This window comes from Triticum dicoccoides, chromosome 7B (genome assembly GCF_002162155.2).
Source record: "Triticum dicoccoides isolate Atlit2015 ecotype Zavitan chromosome 7B, WEW_v2.0, whole genome shotgun sequence".
Classification (NCBI taxonomy): Eukaryota; Viridiplantae; Streptophyta; class Magnoliopsida; order Poales; family Poaceae; genus Triticum; species Triticum dicoccoides.
In genome coordinates, this window is record NC_041393.1 from 67,828,680 (window position 1) to 67,842,372 (window position 13,693).

The 13,693-nt window shown below is 46.0% G+C and overlaps 2 protein-coding genes, 1 non-coding gene and 1 pseudogene across 4 annotated transcripts; all 4 read left to right on the plus strand.

Moving 5' to 3' along the window:
- Nucleotides 1–1,099: 1,099 nt before the first annotated feature.
- On the plus strand, nt 1,100–8,115 carry LOC119337163 (origin of replication complex subunit 1-like). The gene is made up of 17 exons (XM_037609282.1): nt 1,100–2,003; nt 2,391–2,526; nt 2,619–2,771; nt 2,876–3,025; nt 3,095–3,246; nt 3,323–3,422; nt 3,523–3,645; nt 3,761–3,922; nt 4,072–4,129; nt 4,210–4,388; nt 4,981–5,104; nt 5,367–5,437; nt 5,609–5,704; nt 6,409–6,485; nt 7,069–7,152; nt 7,519–7,669; nt 7,785–8,115. Exons 1-16 carry the CDS (start codon nt 1,252–1,254, stop codon nt 7,580–7,582), a joined length of 2,481 nt encoding a protein of 826 aa, XP_037465179.1. The 5' UTR covers nt 1,100–1,251; the 3' UTR covers nt 7,583–7,669; nt 7,785–8,115.
- LOC119342470 lies at nt 2,679–2,756 on the plus strand. Its single transcript, XR_005165600.1, has one exon. It is a non-coding gene; the product is annotated as a small nucleolar RNA snoR28 (small nucleolar RNA).
- Nucleotides 8,116–8,380: 265 nt separating the features above from the next.
- On the plus strand, nt 8,381–10,874 carry LOC119337716 (trimethylguanosine synthase-like). Of its 2 annotated transcripts, none has more exons than XM_037609876.1 (5): nt 8,381–9,183; nt 9,264–9,399; nt 9,997–10,088; nt 10,208–10,279; nt 10,507–10,624. In XM_037609876.1, the coding sequence occupies exons 1-4, from the start codon at nt 8,612–8,614 to the stop codon at nt 10,233–10,235; spliced, it is 828 nt and encodes a 275-aa protein (XP_037465773.1). In that variant the 5' UTR covers nt 8,381–8,611; the 3' UTR covers nt 10,236–10,279; nt 10,507–10,624. The 2 variants fall into 2 exon arrangements, with proteins under 2 accessions (XP_037465773.1, XP_037465772.1); XM_037609875.1 differs by lacking the exon at nt 10,208–10,279 and adding an exon at nt 10,734–10,874 and having other exon boundaries at nt 8,405–9,183; nt 10,507–10,630.
- A 1,013-nt stretch (nt 10,875–11,887) lies between these two features.
- The window catches only part of LOC119337717, a 10,141-nt pseudogene continuing 8,335 nt past the window's right edge, over nt 11,888–13,693 (plus strand).

The following is a 13,693-nucleotide window of genomic DNA, read 5'->3' on the forward strand; positions in this document are numbered from 1 at the left end:
AGCAAATGATGTAGATAAAAGGAAGTGTATCTTCATATTCATGAATCCTTCTCGCAAACAATATGTACATCAACAAAAGATCATCATGCACATGAATCCTTGGGTCTAAGCGCGGTCGAAGAGTGACACTTCGGCCTAAGCGTGACCGAAAACATGCCCTTCCCCGTGAGTGAGGCCGCTGGGGTCATAGTTTTGATTTTCTCAAACTAGGGCATGTATTTTCGGAATTTGTTATTAATAAAAAATATTTTTAATTTGTTTTTCCACGCAACGCAACTTCCCCGACTCGATCAGCTGCAGTCCTATCCTTGCTTGCGCAGTGCCGGGGGCGGCCAAGAGACGGGATCAGCTGCAGACGAACAGCGCCATGGACGAGCTCTGCCCATCCCGAGCGGCCACACGCTGGTCCCCGTGAAACCCCCGCAGCAGGCGTCGCAGGTGATGGTGGCGTGTCTGCGTTGTGCGCAGATTCGATCATATCATCAAGCCAAGATCGATTAAGTTGCTTAGCACGTACTATGAGCGTTTGGTGCTAGATAGTTTAGCTACTGCTTATCAAGGCACCCAGCTTTGCGCCATCGGCAACCCGCGTGAGCGTGTCCCTGTTGGAGCTTGTCCTCCGTATTACCTACTACGGCCGGCCGCGGGGAGGTCCTATACGCGCTCCTCGCCGAAGGCCTCGTCTCAACCGTGGCGGCTCAATGGACAGATGCACCGCGGCATGCCCTGCAGCTAGCCCGTCACGATGCATGAAGACAGAGCTATCGCCATAGAGAGATTCGGGTAGAGAAGATGAATATGACATGTGGACCCGTGCAATTAGTGAGATCAGAGTGATCCCGGCCAGGAAAGTTGATTTCCTAGTGCGTCAAACTGGTCTAAGCAGGTTCAGGGTTAGGATTGACCGGGATCCGTAAATACAGGGCACAAACTTCAGGGATTTGGAGGTGAAGGTTCATATGCGACCGGCTCTACAATCTCAAGGTTTAAAACAGACTTGACTCGGATCCAGGTTCCAAGCACGGCGGCGCCCCTCCTCCACCCCCACGACTCGTGGATCCACCGAACCGAATGTTTCTGCTTTACACGGGTTCCTTCACCACCGCGGCTCCTCTGACAGACCAGACAGAGACCCCGATTAGGCCGATTTCATTCCCCACGACACCGCCAAACCCTAACCCCCTCCCCCCTGTTTCAAATCTACAAATAGTCAGTGTTACCGTTGCCTCCCCTCCCCTCCCCTCCGGCGAAATGGATCTCTCCGCCACCCCCACCAAATCCAAATCCAAATCCAAGCCCGGACCCTCCCCGTCCAAGGTCGCCGCCGCCGCCGCCCAGATGGACTTCTCCACCCCGTCCAAGCCGGCGCCCACGCCCACGCCCAGGCGCAAGTCCAAGCCCGTGCCCTACGCGCCGCCCGCGTCTCCGGCGACGCCCTCCGCCGTCCGCAGGTCGCGCCGCCTCCTCGACACCCCCACCAAGGACCTCTCGGAGGCCGCCCTCTTCGAGACGCCCGCCAAGCCCAAGCCCAAGCCCACCCTCAAGCGGAAGCGGGCCGCGCCGTCGCCGTCGCCCAAGACCCCGGCCCGGTCCGAGCCCAAGCCCAAGCGGCAGCGGCGGCCACCGGCGAAGCGGGCCTTCTACCGCAAGGTGGTGTACGACGGCGAGGAGTTCGCCGCCGGGGACGACGTGTACGTCAAGCGGCTGGAGGGGGCCGAGTCGGACGCCGATGACCCGGAGGAGCCGGAGGATTGCCGCGTCTGCTTCCGCGCCGGCGGCGGGGTCATGGTGGAGTGCGACGCCTGCCTCGGCGGCTTCCACCTGCGCTGCGTGCGCCCGCCGCTGCGCCGCGTGCCGGAGGGGGACTGGGCGTGCCCCTACTGCGAGGCCGAGCGTGAGGGGAGGGCGATGGACAGGCCCAAGCCGCCCGTCGGGAAGAAGATCAAGAGGACTGCCAAGGAGAAGCTTCTCGACAGCGATTTATGGGCTGCACACATTGAGAGGTCAGTGCTGCTCGATTTTTTTTTCAAAGTTTGCAAATTGGAAGCGTGTTGGCAATTTGCTGTAGCGACGGTCTGGTGTCTACTGATGTGTTTTCTGAGAAATGGATGTGGAATAGTGTGTCTGGATGATATATTTGCTGAGAATAGGAACTGTAGAACATCCCTTCCAAGTGCTAGGCGATGGTGCATAAACTTAACTTTAGTTGTGGAGTTTTTATTCGAGTTAGGTGCAAGACATTGTTTTGTTATGGGTCCGATCCCTCCTTCCAACAAAACAAGAGTTCGATCTATAATGATGGTTTGGGATGGTAGAAGAAGGCGGCAAAATGCTTTCAGACATGCTTGTTGTTAGAATGATACTTACTGAATAGCAATAACATGTAACAGTTTACGGAGGGAGCCAGATGGAGCATTCTGGGCAAAGGTGAGGTGGTACACTATTCCTGAAGAGACCGCAGCAGGAAGGCAGCCACACAATTTGCGGAGAGAGCTCTATCGTACCAATGCTCTTGGAGACATTGAGGTGATTAGTGTTTTCCCTGTCTATGTTTGGTTCCTCAAAATTTTCCATGTTTATTGATTGTACTTGCTTTCTTCATGTGGCTTTTTTAACAGATGGAAAGTATCGTTAGACATTGTTTTGTCATGAGCCCCAAAGAGTATAGGGATGCCACTAATGACGGAGATGATGTATTTTATTGCGAATACGAGTATGATGTACATTGGCATAATTTTAAGCGTCTGGCAGATATTGATGATGAACCTGAGGTACATCTTCTGAAACTTCAATCAAAGCTGTGAAGCTCTCTTCATAGAAATCTGAATCATCATTGTGGTATAGTGAATAATCTTGTCCTTGCTCTATTATGTAGACAAAAGAAGATCCCAGTGACGAGCCTTACAATGCTGTTAATGATTATAACAGTGATACCGATGAAGATTCAGAATACGACGAGGAGGATGAACCGGCTACACGTTGCTCAACCAGAAAGAACCAATCTAATGAGAAAATTTTGCCTGCTGTACTAACACTACCTCCCTTTCCCTCTATAATTTTGCATCGCTTTACTGAAATGCCTGTTTGTTTGTAGAATTCATGGAAAGGGAGGATATATGGCCTGCAAAAGATTGGGATCCGAAAAATACCTGAGCATGTTCGGTGTCATCAAAAGACTGCTCTGGAGAAGGCGAAGGCTACCCTGTTATTGGCTACTCTTCCCAAGTCATTGCCTTGCAGGGATAAGTATGTCTATTCATGTTTGTTGCATGTTTCATCAGCTTCTTATGCAAACTGTTACTGAGTAGAAGTCTTGTGCCAGAGAAATGGAGGAGATCTCTACATTTGTGAAGGATGCAATTTGCAATGACCATTGTCTAGGACGCTGCCTTTATATTCATGGTGTGCCTGGTACTGGCAAGGTAACCGACCGTATTTCATGGCCGTCGTGGTGGATTGATTTCTTCTGCTGTGGCTGAATACTAAACTGCATTTTCTGCACTTGCTTTTGTTGACTGGCAGACTATGAGTGTACTTGCAGTCATGAGGAGGTTGAGATCTGAATTTGATTCTGGAGCTCTGAGGCCCTATTGTTTTATAGAAATCAATGGTCTCAAATTAGCTTCTCCAGAGAATATCTACAAGGTATACAAACTTCTAAGTTGGTTAAGAAATGGCAAATTCATACTCAAGCATAGCATATACATTCCCTTATCAGTCAACATAGACTTATAACAGGTCCACTTCATTGAATATGCAGGTTATATATGAACAATTGAGTGGGCATAGGGTGGGATGGAAAAAAGCTCTTCATTATTTAACAGAGCACTTCTCAGATGGCAAGAAAATTGGAAAGCAAGCAAACCAGCCAATTGTTTTGCTCATCGACGAGCTTGATCTCCTTTTGACAAGAAATCAGTCGGTAATTAATCTAACTGAAGTTAATTAAATATTTGTACAAATTTATAGTTTATTTTTGAGAAAATGCCCAACATTGCCATCATGTGGCCTTCTGATTGCTGTATGATATATATTCATGTTCATTGACATTTGGATTAATCTTTCTAACAGGTGCTGTATAACATTCTTGATTGGCCCACCAAGCCAAATTCAAACCTAGTTATTATAGGTACCTATAACTCTTTCTTGATTTGTGATTTTGATCTCTAGCCTATTATTTATTCTTTGGTGTGTTGTTACTGAATGCAGGTATAGCGAACACAATGGATCTTCCAGAAAAACTGTTGCCTCGTATCTCAAGTAGGATGGGTATTCAACGGCTGTGTTTTGGCCCCTATAATTATCGGCAACTGCAGGAAATCATAACAAGCCGTCTTAAGGGTATCAATGCCTTTGAAGATCAAGCTATTGAGTTTGCTTCTAGAAAGGTTTGGAACTTTGGTTCACAGTATCATGTGTACACATTTACTGTTATATACTTGTATCTTCTTGTCCATGATTGTTCTTCTCTCATCTAATCTGAGTTATGCTAGAAACTATTTAAACACTAGGTCCTTCACTTAAAGGTTAGTTTCTCCTACCTGCGTGCAGACCCTTCATGTTGTTTTAAGTAAGACAGAGTCCCATGAACCAGTAGAGTGAATCATGCTTTGATCATTTGTGCACTCTCCCCTTCTTGAGTAGTTTGATACGAAACATCTCATAATCTGTTCAACACAGCTGGGAGTCAGTGGAATAAACAGAGTTCCAGCAATGCAGTGTGATGCCATTGAGTATTAGTTGTCAATTGCTACTGCATTCAGCATGACATTTGCTTGTACCATTGAGTTTCATCACTCCATAGCACAAGGAAAGAGTTTAATTTTTTGGAGCAAAAAGATTAAATTAAAATAAACAATTGTTTATCCATATCTCCCAACTAATTAGCTTTTCTGTCCTGTGAAATAAGAAGGTCAAACCATCCAAGTGTTCTGTTAACATGCATGTTCATTCATCTGAGTAGATTGCTTTTTCCCGCAGGTAGCTGCTATGTCCGGTGATGCTAGGCGGGCCTTAGAAATTTGTAGACGCGCAGCAGAGTTCGCAGACTACCGTGTTAAACAATTTCAACAGGTTGAACAGACTCCCTCTTCTGCAAATACAGGTAACCCTCCACATTTGTAGTACAATTGTAAATAACCTATTCATTAAAGGGCACTTGGGGTTTATGCTAAGCTCCTACTCCCTCCGTTCCAAAATAGATGACCCAACTTTGTACAATAGATGACCTTAGTACAAAGTTGGGTCATCTATTTTGGAACGGAGGGAGTAACTAATATAGCCCACTGAACATTAAAGGGTACTTGGGGTTTATGCTAAGCTCCTAACTATATATAGCCCACTGAACATTTGTCCAATACTTGTAGGAAATGGTTTTGTTTGCATGGGTGACATAGAAGACGCTATTCAAGAAGTCTTTCAGGCACCACATATTCAAGTAAGTGGAGATAATGATTGCTTCCTATCTGAACTCATACTTTGTGTTAGCTTTGCTATGTAGTATACAGTTTGCTCAGTTACGGTAACCACATGTACTTGACTTCCTTAATCAGATCAAATAGTAATACTAGCCGCGTCCAACATTACCAACTTCTCCTCACTTATACAGGTAATGAAGAATTGCCCAAAATTTGGAAAAGTTATACTGGCTGCTATGGTCCACGAATTATACAGAAGTGGCCTAGGTGAAGTATTGTTTGATAAGGTGAGCACAACTTTTTTTAATTCGTGTGTTTGTCTTTAGCATTGCAGTCATGCAGAAAATTTACCGTTATAACTGCTTTTCTTTGATCCACTCTTTTTCTTAGGTTGAATTTTCTGATGAATTTAGCCAACCTAATCCGCTGCATAAAAAATTATTCGGAGTCCCTTGTGGACCTATTTTAGGCAACTCAGCTTGTTTACCACTAAGTTTTCCCCGAATTTGTGTCTGCTAGCTGCCACAACCTTAAGTTGGAACTGTTACCATTATGTGGTTTCCAATATTCTAATCGATCTAGGCCTCAAATTTCACCTTGGTTTGCTCTACTATACCTGTATTCAAATGAGGATACTGGCTTGCCTTAGCTCTATCTTTCATGAATGCAGTAAATTTGTGTTGTTTTGATGACTTCCAAGTTCTGGTTATTTTCTGGATCAGTATATTGGTCTGCAACGGAAAAACATGCGAGTAATTACTCAGTTGTCATTCATTCTCTCATTAAATTATTCCTCCATATAACCAATAGTTCTTTCCAGTCTCTTCTCTGGTTGAGTTTCCATCTGAATTAGAGGCTTTAATTTTTTTGTCTCATGCTTGCTACAGAAGTTTCATTGTGTGAGCGTTCCTTCACCGTATTAGGCATTACTGTCCATTTGGTACTGAATTACTGTCCATCTGTTAACAATCTTGCTCTTTTTATCCTGTAGCTGGCAACGACTGTTTTCTCTTGGTGCCACGTCAACAGAGAACTATTGCCTGGATACGATACTCTCCTGAAAATCTGGTAAGTGATTCTGATTTAATCTGCATTTGGTATTCACATTGCATGAAACTGCTAAGGTTGCTTTTACATACGGTTACCTCGAGTTCATGTGCACGTGCCATCATGTATGACATGGATAGTGCTGCTGTTACCTTTGCTTTTAGGTGCACTGTTACAAATGTAGTTCGTTGTCATTTTCTTGTTCCATGAGAAGTCATGCCATGATTCCATGAGATGTTGCTTGTTGTAGGACTCATTTCCACCACACAAAAAGGTTATTTGCACAGAATTTGTTACATGGAAACTACTCAGAAAATAATGCTTTCATAAATAATGCTTTCATCACATACTTTTTAGGTTGCATCGGTAGGAAACTAATGTTGCCATAATTATTTATTATGTTTCCATGCTAGTCTGATCCTATGGTAGGATTAGACTACCCAACCGTAGCTCTGTTATCTGCATACATTCCATCAGTCATTATTTTCCCACCTATGGTCCATCTACACTTTGAAAAAGGCAAAACCCTTAGCTCTGAATGCTTCATTCTCTATTATCTATGCAATATGCTGTTTTAAACAATTGTTCTAAGTTTCTCTTACAGTTGCAAGCTTGGTGAGAGCAAGATCGTTCTCTGCGAGGAGGGCACCAAGCATAAGTTGCAGAAGCTGCAGCTCAACTACCCAAGGTTAGCTTGCAAAACTACATTGCCCTATCAAACAGGAATTACAGAACAGTCTGAAGATCAACATCCATCCGTGGCCGCTATTTCAGTTTTAACAAGTATGAGTTTGCTACACGGATGGGCCAAGAGCCCAATGCATAAGCTGTGGCCACCGGCCAGATATATGAAGAAATGAAGTAGGTTCTGTAGTTTTGGGATTAGTTAAAATTTTGATTCACAGATAAAATTTGATACCCAATTTCCATCAAATAAGGATAAGGATGCTTTTACCCATCTGAACCGAAACCCTTGATTCACAGGACAGTTGGAAGCTATTATTGTCTTGTTAAGCCTCCTTTCTCATATACCTTTCTTTTTGTTGTTTGGCAGCGACGATGTGACCTTTGCCCTCAAGGAGTCCCCAGATCTTCCTTGGCTGTCCAAGTACCTCTAAATCTTATACCGCAGTGGTCAAATTTCCCAGCACTCTGCATTGCATTCCTGCTTCTCTTGGGGAGCAACAGCCCTGTCTACATGTATAGTAAGTTCACTCCCTCTGTTTCTCACCTTATACTGAAGTTTGTGGTTGTGGCCATCTTGTTTCCAGTGACGAGCATTATCTTGCGGAACTAAGAAGCTCTTTGTATCTTCCGCAGAAACTTAGAAAACAGGAACGAAAAACACCATTGTTCTCTGGAGCTGATCGCCGCACCAATTGCATATCGGTTGCCATGTAAACCAAGAACTCAGCCATATGTTGCATCAGATGCATCTTAGTTTCCATCTCAGGGAAAAAAAAAAGAAGAAAGTCTCAGTTGTGTGTCGGAGTTGTAAGATGTGAAAAAACTTGTATTTCCCGATTTTCGCCACATTTGTGGAACTTGTGTGGGACCGTGCTGTAATGTTGTTGTTGCACTCTCATTTGAGCGATTACTGTCAATTGTAACATGACTATAACATTAAAATTGTTTGTGTGTGTTTGCTAAACAGTGCAATGTTTCTCCATAAGAATCTACAGTATGGCTGACAACCACGTAGTTAGGGCTGAAAGTTGAAAGCTGCTCCCTCCGATTCATAATACTTGAAAGCTCTAGGTTTGTTCAAAACGTCTTTCAGATTGATACAGATTATAGAAAAATATATCAACGTCTAAAACATGTACTGTATATGGTCGATGTAGTAATACATTTTTCTATAAATTCTTGATCTTACTTTAGGATAAACCTGGAACTTCTGATATTTTGGAACGGAGTAAGTAGTTCATAGTGATGCTGTCATAAGGTTGCAGTTGAAAAGCAGGATATTATACTAGAACAGTAATTAACAGTGATGGTGTCGATAATAGTGTAAATAAAAACTGAAGAAACGCCTAAGTTACAGAAGCAGTAGTACTTAACAGTGTGGGAAGTTCATCCGCCTTGCTTTGATACTGTCGGTCTGTATTTCGTGTGTTTACTTCATCCCGTTCGTGCGAAACAGCTGAATGAGTTCCGTCGGAAGAGCGATCCTAACCTGCCAAGCACGCGAGAAGACCAACGGAGAGATGGCAAAGGCGAGTGCCACGCCGAGGGTACCAGCTCGCCGGCGAGCCAACGCCGTGAGGCCCCTCCCGAACGGGCCCCACCGCTTCCTCCGCCTGCTCGCCACCATCCGAAAAATCACCCGCCGCCGCCGCAGGGGCCTCGCCGCAGTCTCCCCGTCCTCGCCGCCGCCGCTCCCGGCCTCCGACAGGCGGCAATGCGCGACCCGACCCCCAGCCCCTCCGTCGCCGCCGCCCCGCGAGGCCGAGACGCCGCAGGAGGCGAAGCGCCCGGAGGAGGAGGAGGAGGAGCACGCCGCTGATGCCGCCGCGGAGGCCGTCGCGGGCAAGTACTGGGCCCACCGCCACAGCCTCTTCTCCCTGTACGACCGCGGCGTGCGGATGGACGCCGAGGGCTGGTACTCCGCCACCCCGGAGGCCATCGCCGCCGCGCAGGCCGCCCGCGCCGCGCCCGCCGGCCTCGTCCTCGACGCCTTCGCCGGGGTCGGCGGCAACTCCATCCAGTTCGCCGCCAGGCACGCGCCGCTGGCCGACCCCTTCTCGTTTCCAGGACACTGATTCCCCCCGCTAACAACGGCGTTTCGTTCTCGTGCAGGGGCTGCTACGTTGTCGCGGTGGAGATCGATCCCCATAAGGTGGAGCTGGCGAGGCACAACGCCAGGATCTACGGCGTGGAGCATATGATCGACTTTGTCGTCGGCGATTTCTTCCACCTCGCGCCTTACTTGAAGGTAGTATATGCTCGTTCAGTTTTACGATGAACAAGACCACATTTAGTAGGTTAGTTAACTTTTGATAACTGGACATACCTTGATCTTGCCTATTGAGGGAAATCCTGAAATGATATGAAACCAGCCAAACTAGTGTATGCTTCCAACTATGAAGCATGCTCAGTTACCATGAATTTCACAAATCTGTCTGTAACTGTTAAATTTATCAATCTTTCTGCAAAATTAAGCTGTCAGTCGCACCAGGATTCTACCTGCATCAACTATCCTGCCCATTCGTTATACAATATTGTTCACCATACAGTACAATATTGACCTGGCCCTTCGTTTTCACCATTATCCTGTCAACCCATTTTAGTTGAACGCCTGTAGCAAGCAACACTGCTCAAGGTACTCTGAATTCAACTTGTCAATTGCTTTCTTCAAGTCTATTTTCAAAATGATACTATCCTCTTTAGTATGATGAGATTGGCATCAAACATCATGAGGGATAACTACACCATCCAAGATGAACTAGTGAGATTGAGTGACAGTTACAATTTTCATATTGTTGAGTAGCCATTTAATGATATGGTTTGCTGATTGCTGCTACTATACCAGGCAGATTTGGTGTTCCTTTCACCACCATGGGGAGGGCCATCATATAATCAAACACCAGTGTACACCCTCGATATGCTGAAGCCAAAGGACGGGTATGCCGCTCACCATCTTCCAAATTGTCCTTACACTAGGTGAAGTAGAATAAAAAACAGACAGGTTTGAAACAGTTTATGCTTCTTGGAAGCGAGCATACTGATTGAGTGCTTTGCAGTCGTTGGCCTACAATTGTAGCCTTGTAGCTGTTATTCATGGAAGCTTGCACATTCCAAGTGAAACTGGACTGGTGAATTATTACTCTTGTACATTTGTGGCACTTAGGGGTGTTGGATGAGGGATATTTCTGTAGAGTTTTCATATTTAGTTATCTAAACTAAATACCAGAGCTCCTGAAGAAACATACCCCTCATCCAAACATCCCCTTATTGTTACATTCATACAAAATCAGAATGAACAAAATTAACTCCGATACAGTAAAACAATTGTATTATTGATATATGGTTTTGCACGCAGGCATGCAATATTTCAAGCTGCTCAGAAAATAGCTCCTAATATCATCATGTTCTTGCCACGGAATGTGGACATAAGCCAAGTAGAGGAACTTTCGTGGTTGTCTTCTCCTCCCCTAGATTTTGAGGTACGATACTGTTCTTCTCTCCTTTTGGTCGCATTTCTCATGACTCCGAGCATTTTACAACTATCATCCTAGGACGAGACCTTAATATTCAAGTTTTCTATAGAGTGAAGAGAGCTACGTACAGCACAGATTCAAAGGAATTACTGCTTACTTTGGAGATGTGGCACGATGATCCAGTTCATTATCGAAGTTGAGAGCAAGGATCCAGTGAGGCGAAGTTCTTCCTAAGCTACTTATGTTTTTTTTCCTCCCAAGTCCTAAGTTGGTGCAGAAAGAATTAGTCTTGCAGATGTGACACCCATGTACATATCAACTGAATTTCGACCATTTCAATTAATATATGAGTTGGTCATAGCCAAGAGATCATCATTCTAATAACAAGGATTTAGTTAAGGCTTTCTCGAATTGGGTTCCATGGGATTGACTCTAATTGTTTAACCCCCAAATCCAGTTTGGAAAATCTCCTGGTTCCCATTCGCATCCCTGGAGTCAGATATGGGAAATGTCTACTGAAATCTCAGAAGTCCTCTCATTGAATCGGCAATGACGGGAGAAGTTTCATAATGTGTGGCTATGACATGATCATAGCTGTGCCCACTGGAATCAAAATCTTTAGTTGGATAGTTACCATATGGGGACGCATGGATTTCCTTAAATGCAGATAGATAAAAAAAAAATAGGAATAAAGGGATAGGAGTAGGAATAGGAATAGGAAATATAGTACAAATGGAAGAAGAAGCACCAGTGGGAACATCTATACTGATGAATTAAACGTGGCCTGTAATACATGAAGAAACCTGTTTATGTCTGGACATTTCACACCAATTTGTTGTCAGCCAAGGAACCCATACTGGTAGCATGTTGTTTCCTGTCGGATCGTATTGTCTAGGCGCAGTGTTGTTTCCTGTCAGATCATATTGTCTCGTCGCAAACTGAAATCTCAGAAATCCTCTTGTTGAGCCTTCTCCAGCCGAGGAGCTGGATGTGACATCCACTCCCTGGAGGATATGATTTTTAAGGTACGGTATTTCCACCTCGAAGTTTCATGCCATTGACTTGCTCTTTCCCAACTTGTGACAAGATGAAAAAAAGAAAGTTCAAAGTAAACAGCAATTGTTTAACTCTTCTGGCCAGGGCAGCAATGAAGATGGAAGTAGACAGCTGAAATGTCAACTTCGGAACTAGCCTACTATATTTGCAAAGTCTTTGCATTATTGTTGCTTGTACAAGTACATTCCCAGAATCATATACCGCGGCTGCACTGCAATTCTTCTGGCAACATCGTCGAATGGATTGGTCATCTCTCACCTGTTCCGCCGCCGTCCTAATCATTCTGCTCCTGCCGTTGGGTGCGTCTGATGACCGGTTTGTCCCCAGCAAGCCGCTCTCCCCTGGCATAACCGTCGTCTCGGATGGCGGTGACTTCGCCTTGGGCTTCTTCTTCTCATCCGGCTCGACGCCGTCCAACCTGTACCTTGGCATCTGGTACAGCAGCATCCCCGAGCTCACTGTGGTGTGGGTTGCCAACCGGGGAACCCCAGTCACAAATGGTACCTCCTCTGCACCGATTCTCACCCTCACCAATGCCTCCAATCTTGTTCTCTCTGACAGTGATGGTGGTCAAGTTGTTTGGATGACCAACGTGGGCGCTGCCTCGAGCTCCTCTTCGACAGAGGCGGTGCTTCTGAACACCGGTAACCTCATCATTCGGTCACCCAACGGCACCATGTTGTGGCAGAGTTTCGACCACCCAACCGACACGTTCCTGCCCGGCATGAAGATGCGAATCAGGTATAGGACACGCGCCGGTGAGCGCCTGGTGTCCTGGAAAGACGCTGGAGACCCCTCGCCTGGGAGCTTCTCCTACGGGTGCGATCCGGCCACGTCCATCCAGATGTTCCTTTGGGACGGGTCGCGCCCGGTGTACCGCAGCACCCCGTGGACCGGGTTCCGGGTGAAGAGCGAAGACGAGTACCTGTTGACAAACACCAGTGCTATCATCATAAACCTGGCTTTCGTCAACAACGATGAGGAGAGCTACACGATGTTTACCGTCTCTGATGGTGCCTGGCACACCAGGTTCGTGCTGACCTACTCCGGCAAGCTCCAGTTCCAAAGCTGGAACAGTAGTTCTTCCACGTGGGTAGTTTTTGGGCAGTGGTCACCCCACGAATGCAACCGCTACGGCTACTGTGGCCCGAATGGCTATTGCGATGAGACGGTGTTGCCTATTCCGACGTGCAAGTGCTTTGACGGTTTCAAGCCGACGAGAACGGAGGAGTGGGACAATGGTGAGTTCTGGAAAGGGTGCCAACGGAAAGAGGCATTGCGTTGCAGCGATGGTTTTGTGCCATTGTCGGGGATGAAGCCACCGGATAGGTTCGCGATCGTCGGAAACACGTCGTTGAGGGAGTGCGCCGCGGCATGTGGTCGCAACTGCTCCTGCATGGCGTATGCATACGCCAACCTAAGCAGCAGCATTGAAAACAGAGACCTGACAAGGTGTTTGGTGTGGGTCGGGGAGTTGGTTGACACCGGGAGGCTAGGCGCAAGCACCGCCAGCGACACACTCTATCTACGGCTTGCAGGCTTAGATGCAGCAACTGGTACCAAATCTCTCCCCCTTTTATCTCACTATGCATCAGTATATGACATATGATAATTTATTTTTGTGCCATTCTGTGCATCCACAGGTAAAAGGACAAGGAGCAATGCCGTGAAAGTTGTGTTGGCGGTTTTAGGAGGTGCTGCTCTGATACTCATATGCATTTCCATTGCATGGTTGAAATTCAAAGGTGCGTTTAGAATACATTGCTTGGAGAAATGCCGATTCTACGTTTCTGAAAATTTGAAGTTTGTCTATTGTACCCTTGTTCTATGAAATCTTGTAAACCCTGTGAAGATGCAAATCCAGGCCAAATAACCCCTTATGTTGTTTAATCATAGTGTCTGTTAATGTATTTTTTGCAATTTATCGGTAAATAAGACATGACCAAACCAAACCACATTGTCTATATCCATCCTCAAGCCAGTGTGAGCCACGCCGATCATCAGGGTTCCTGC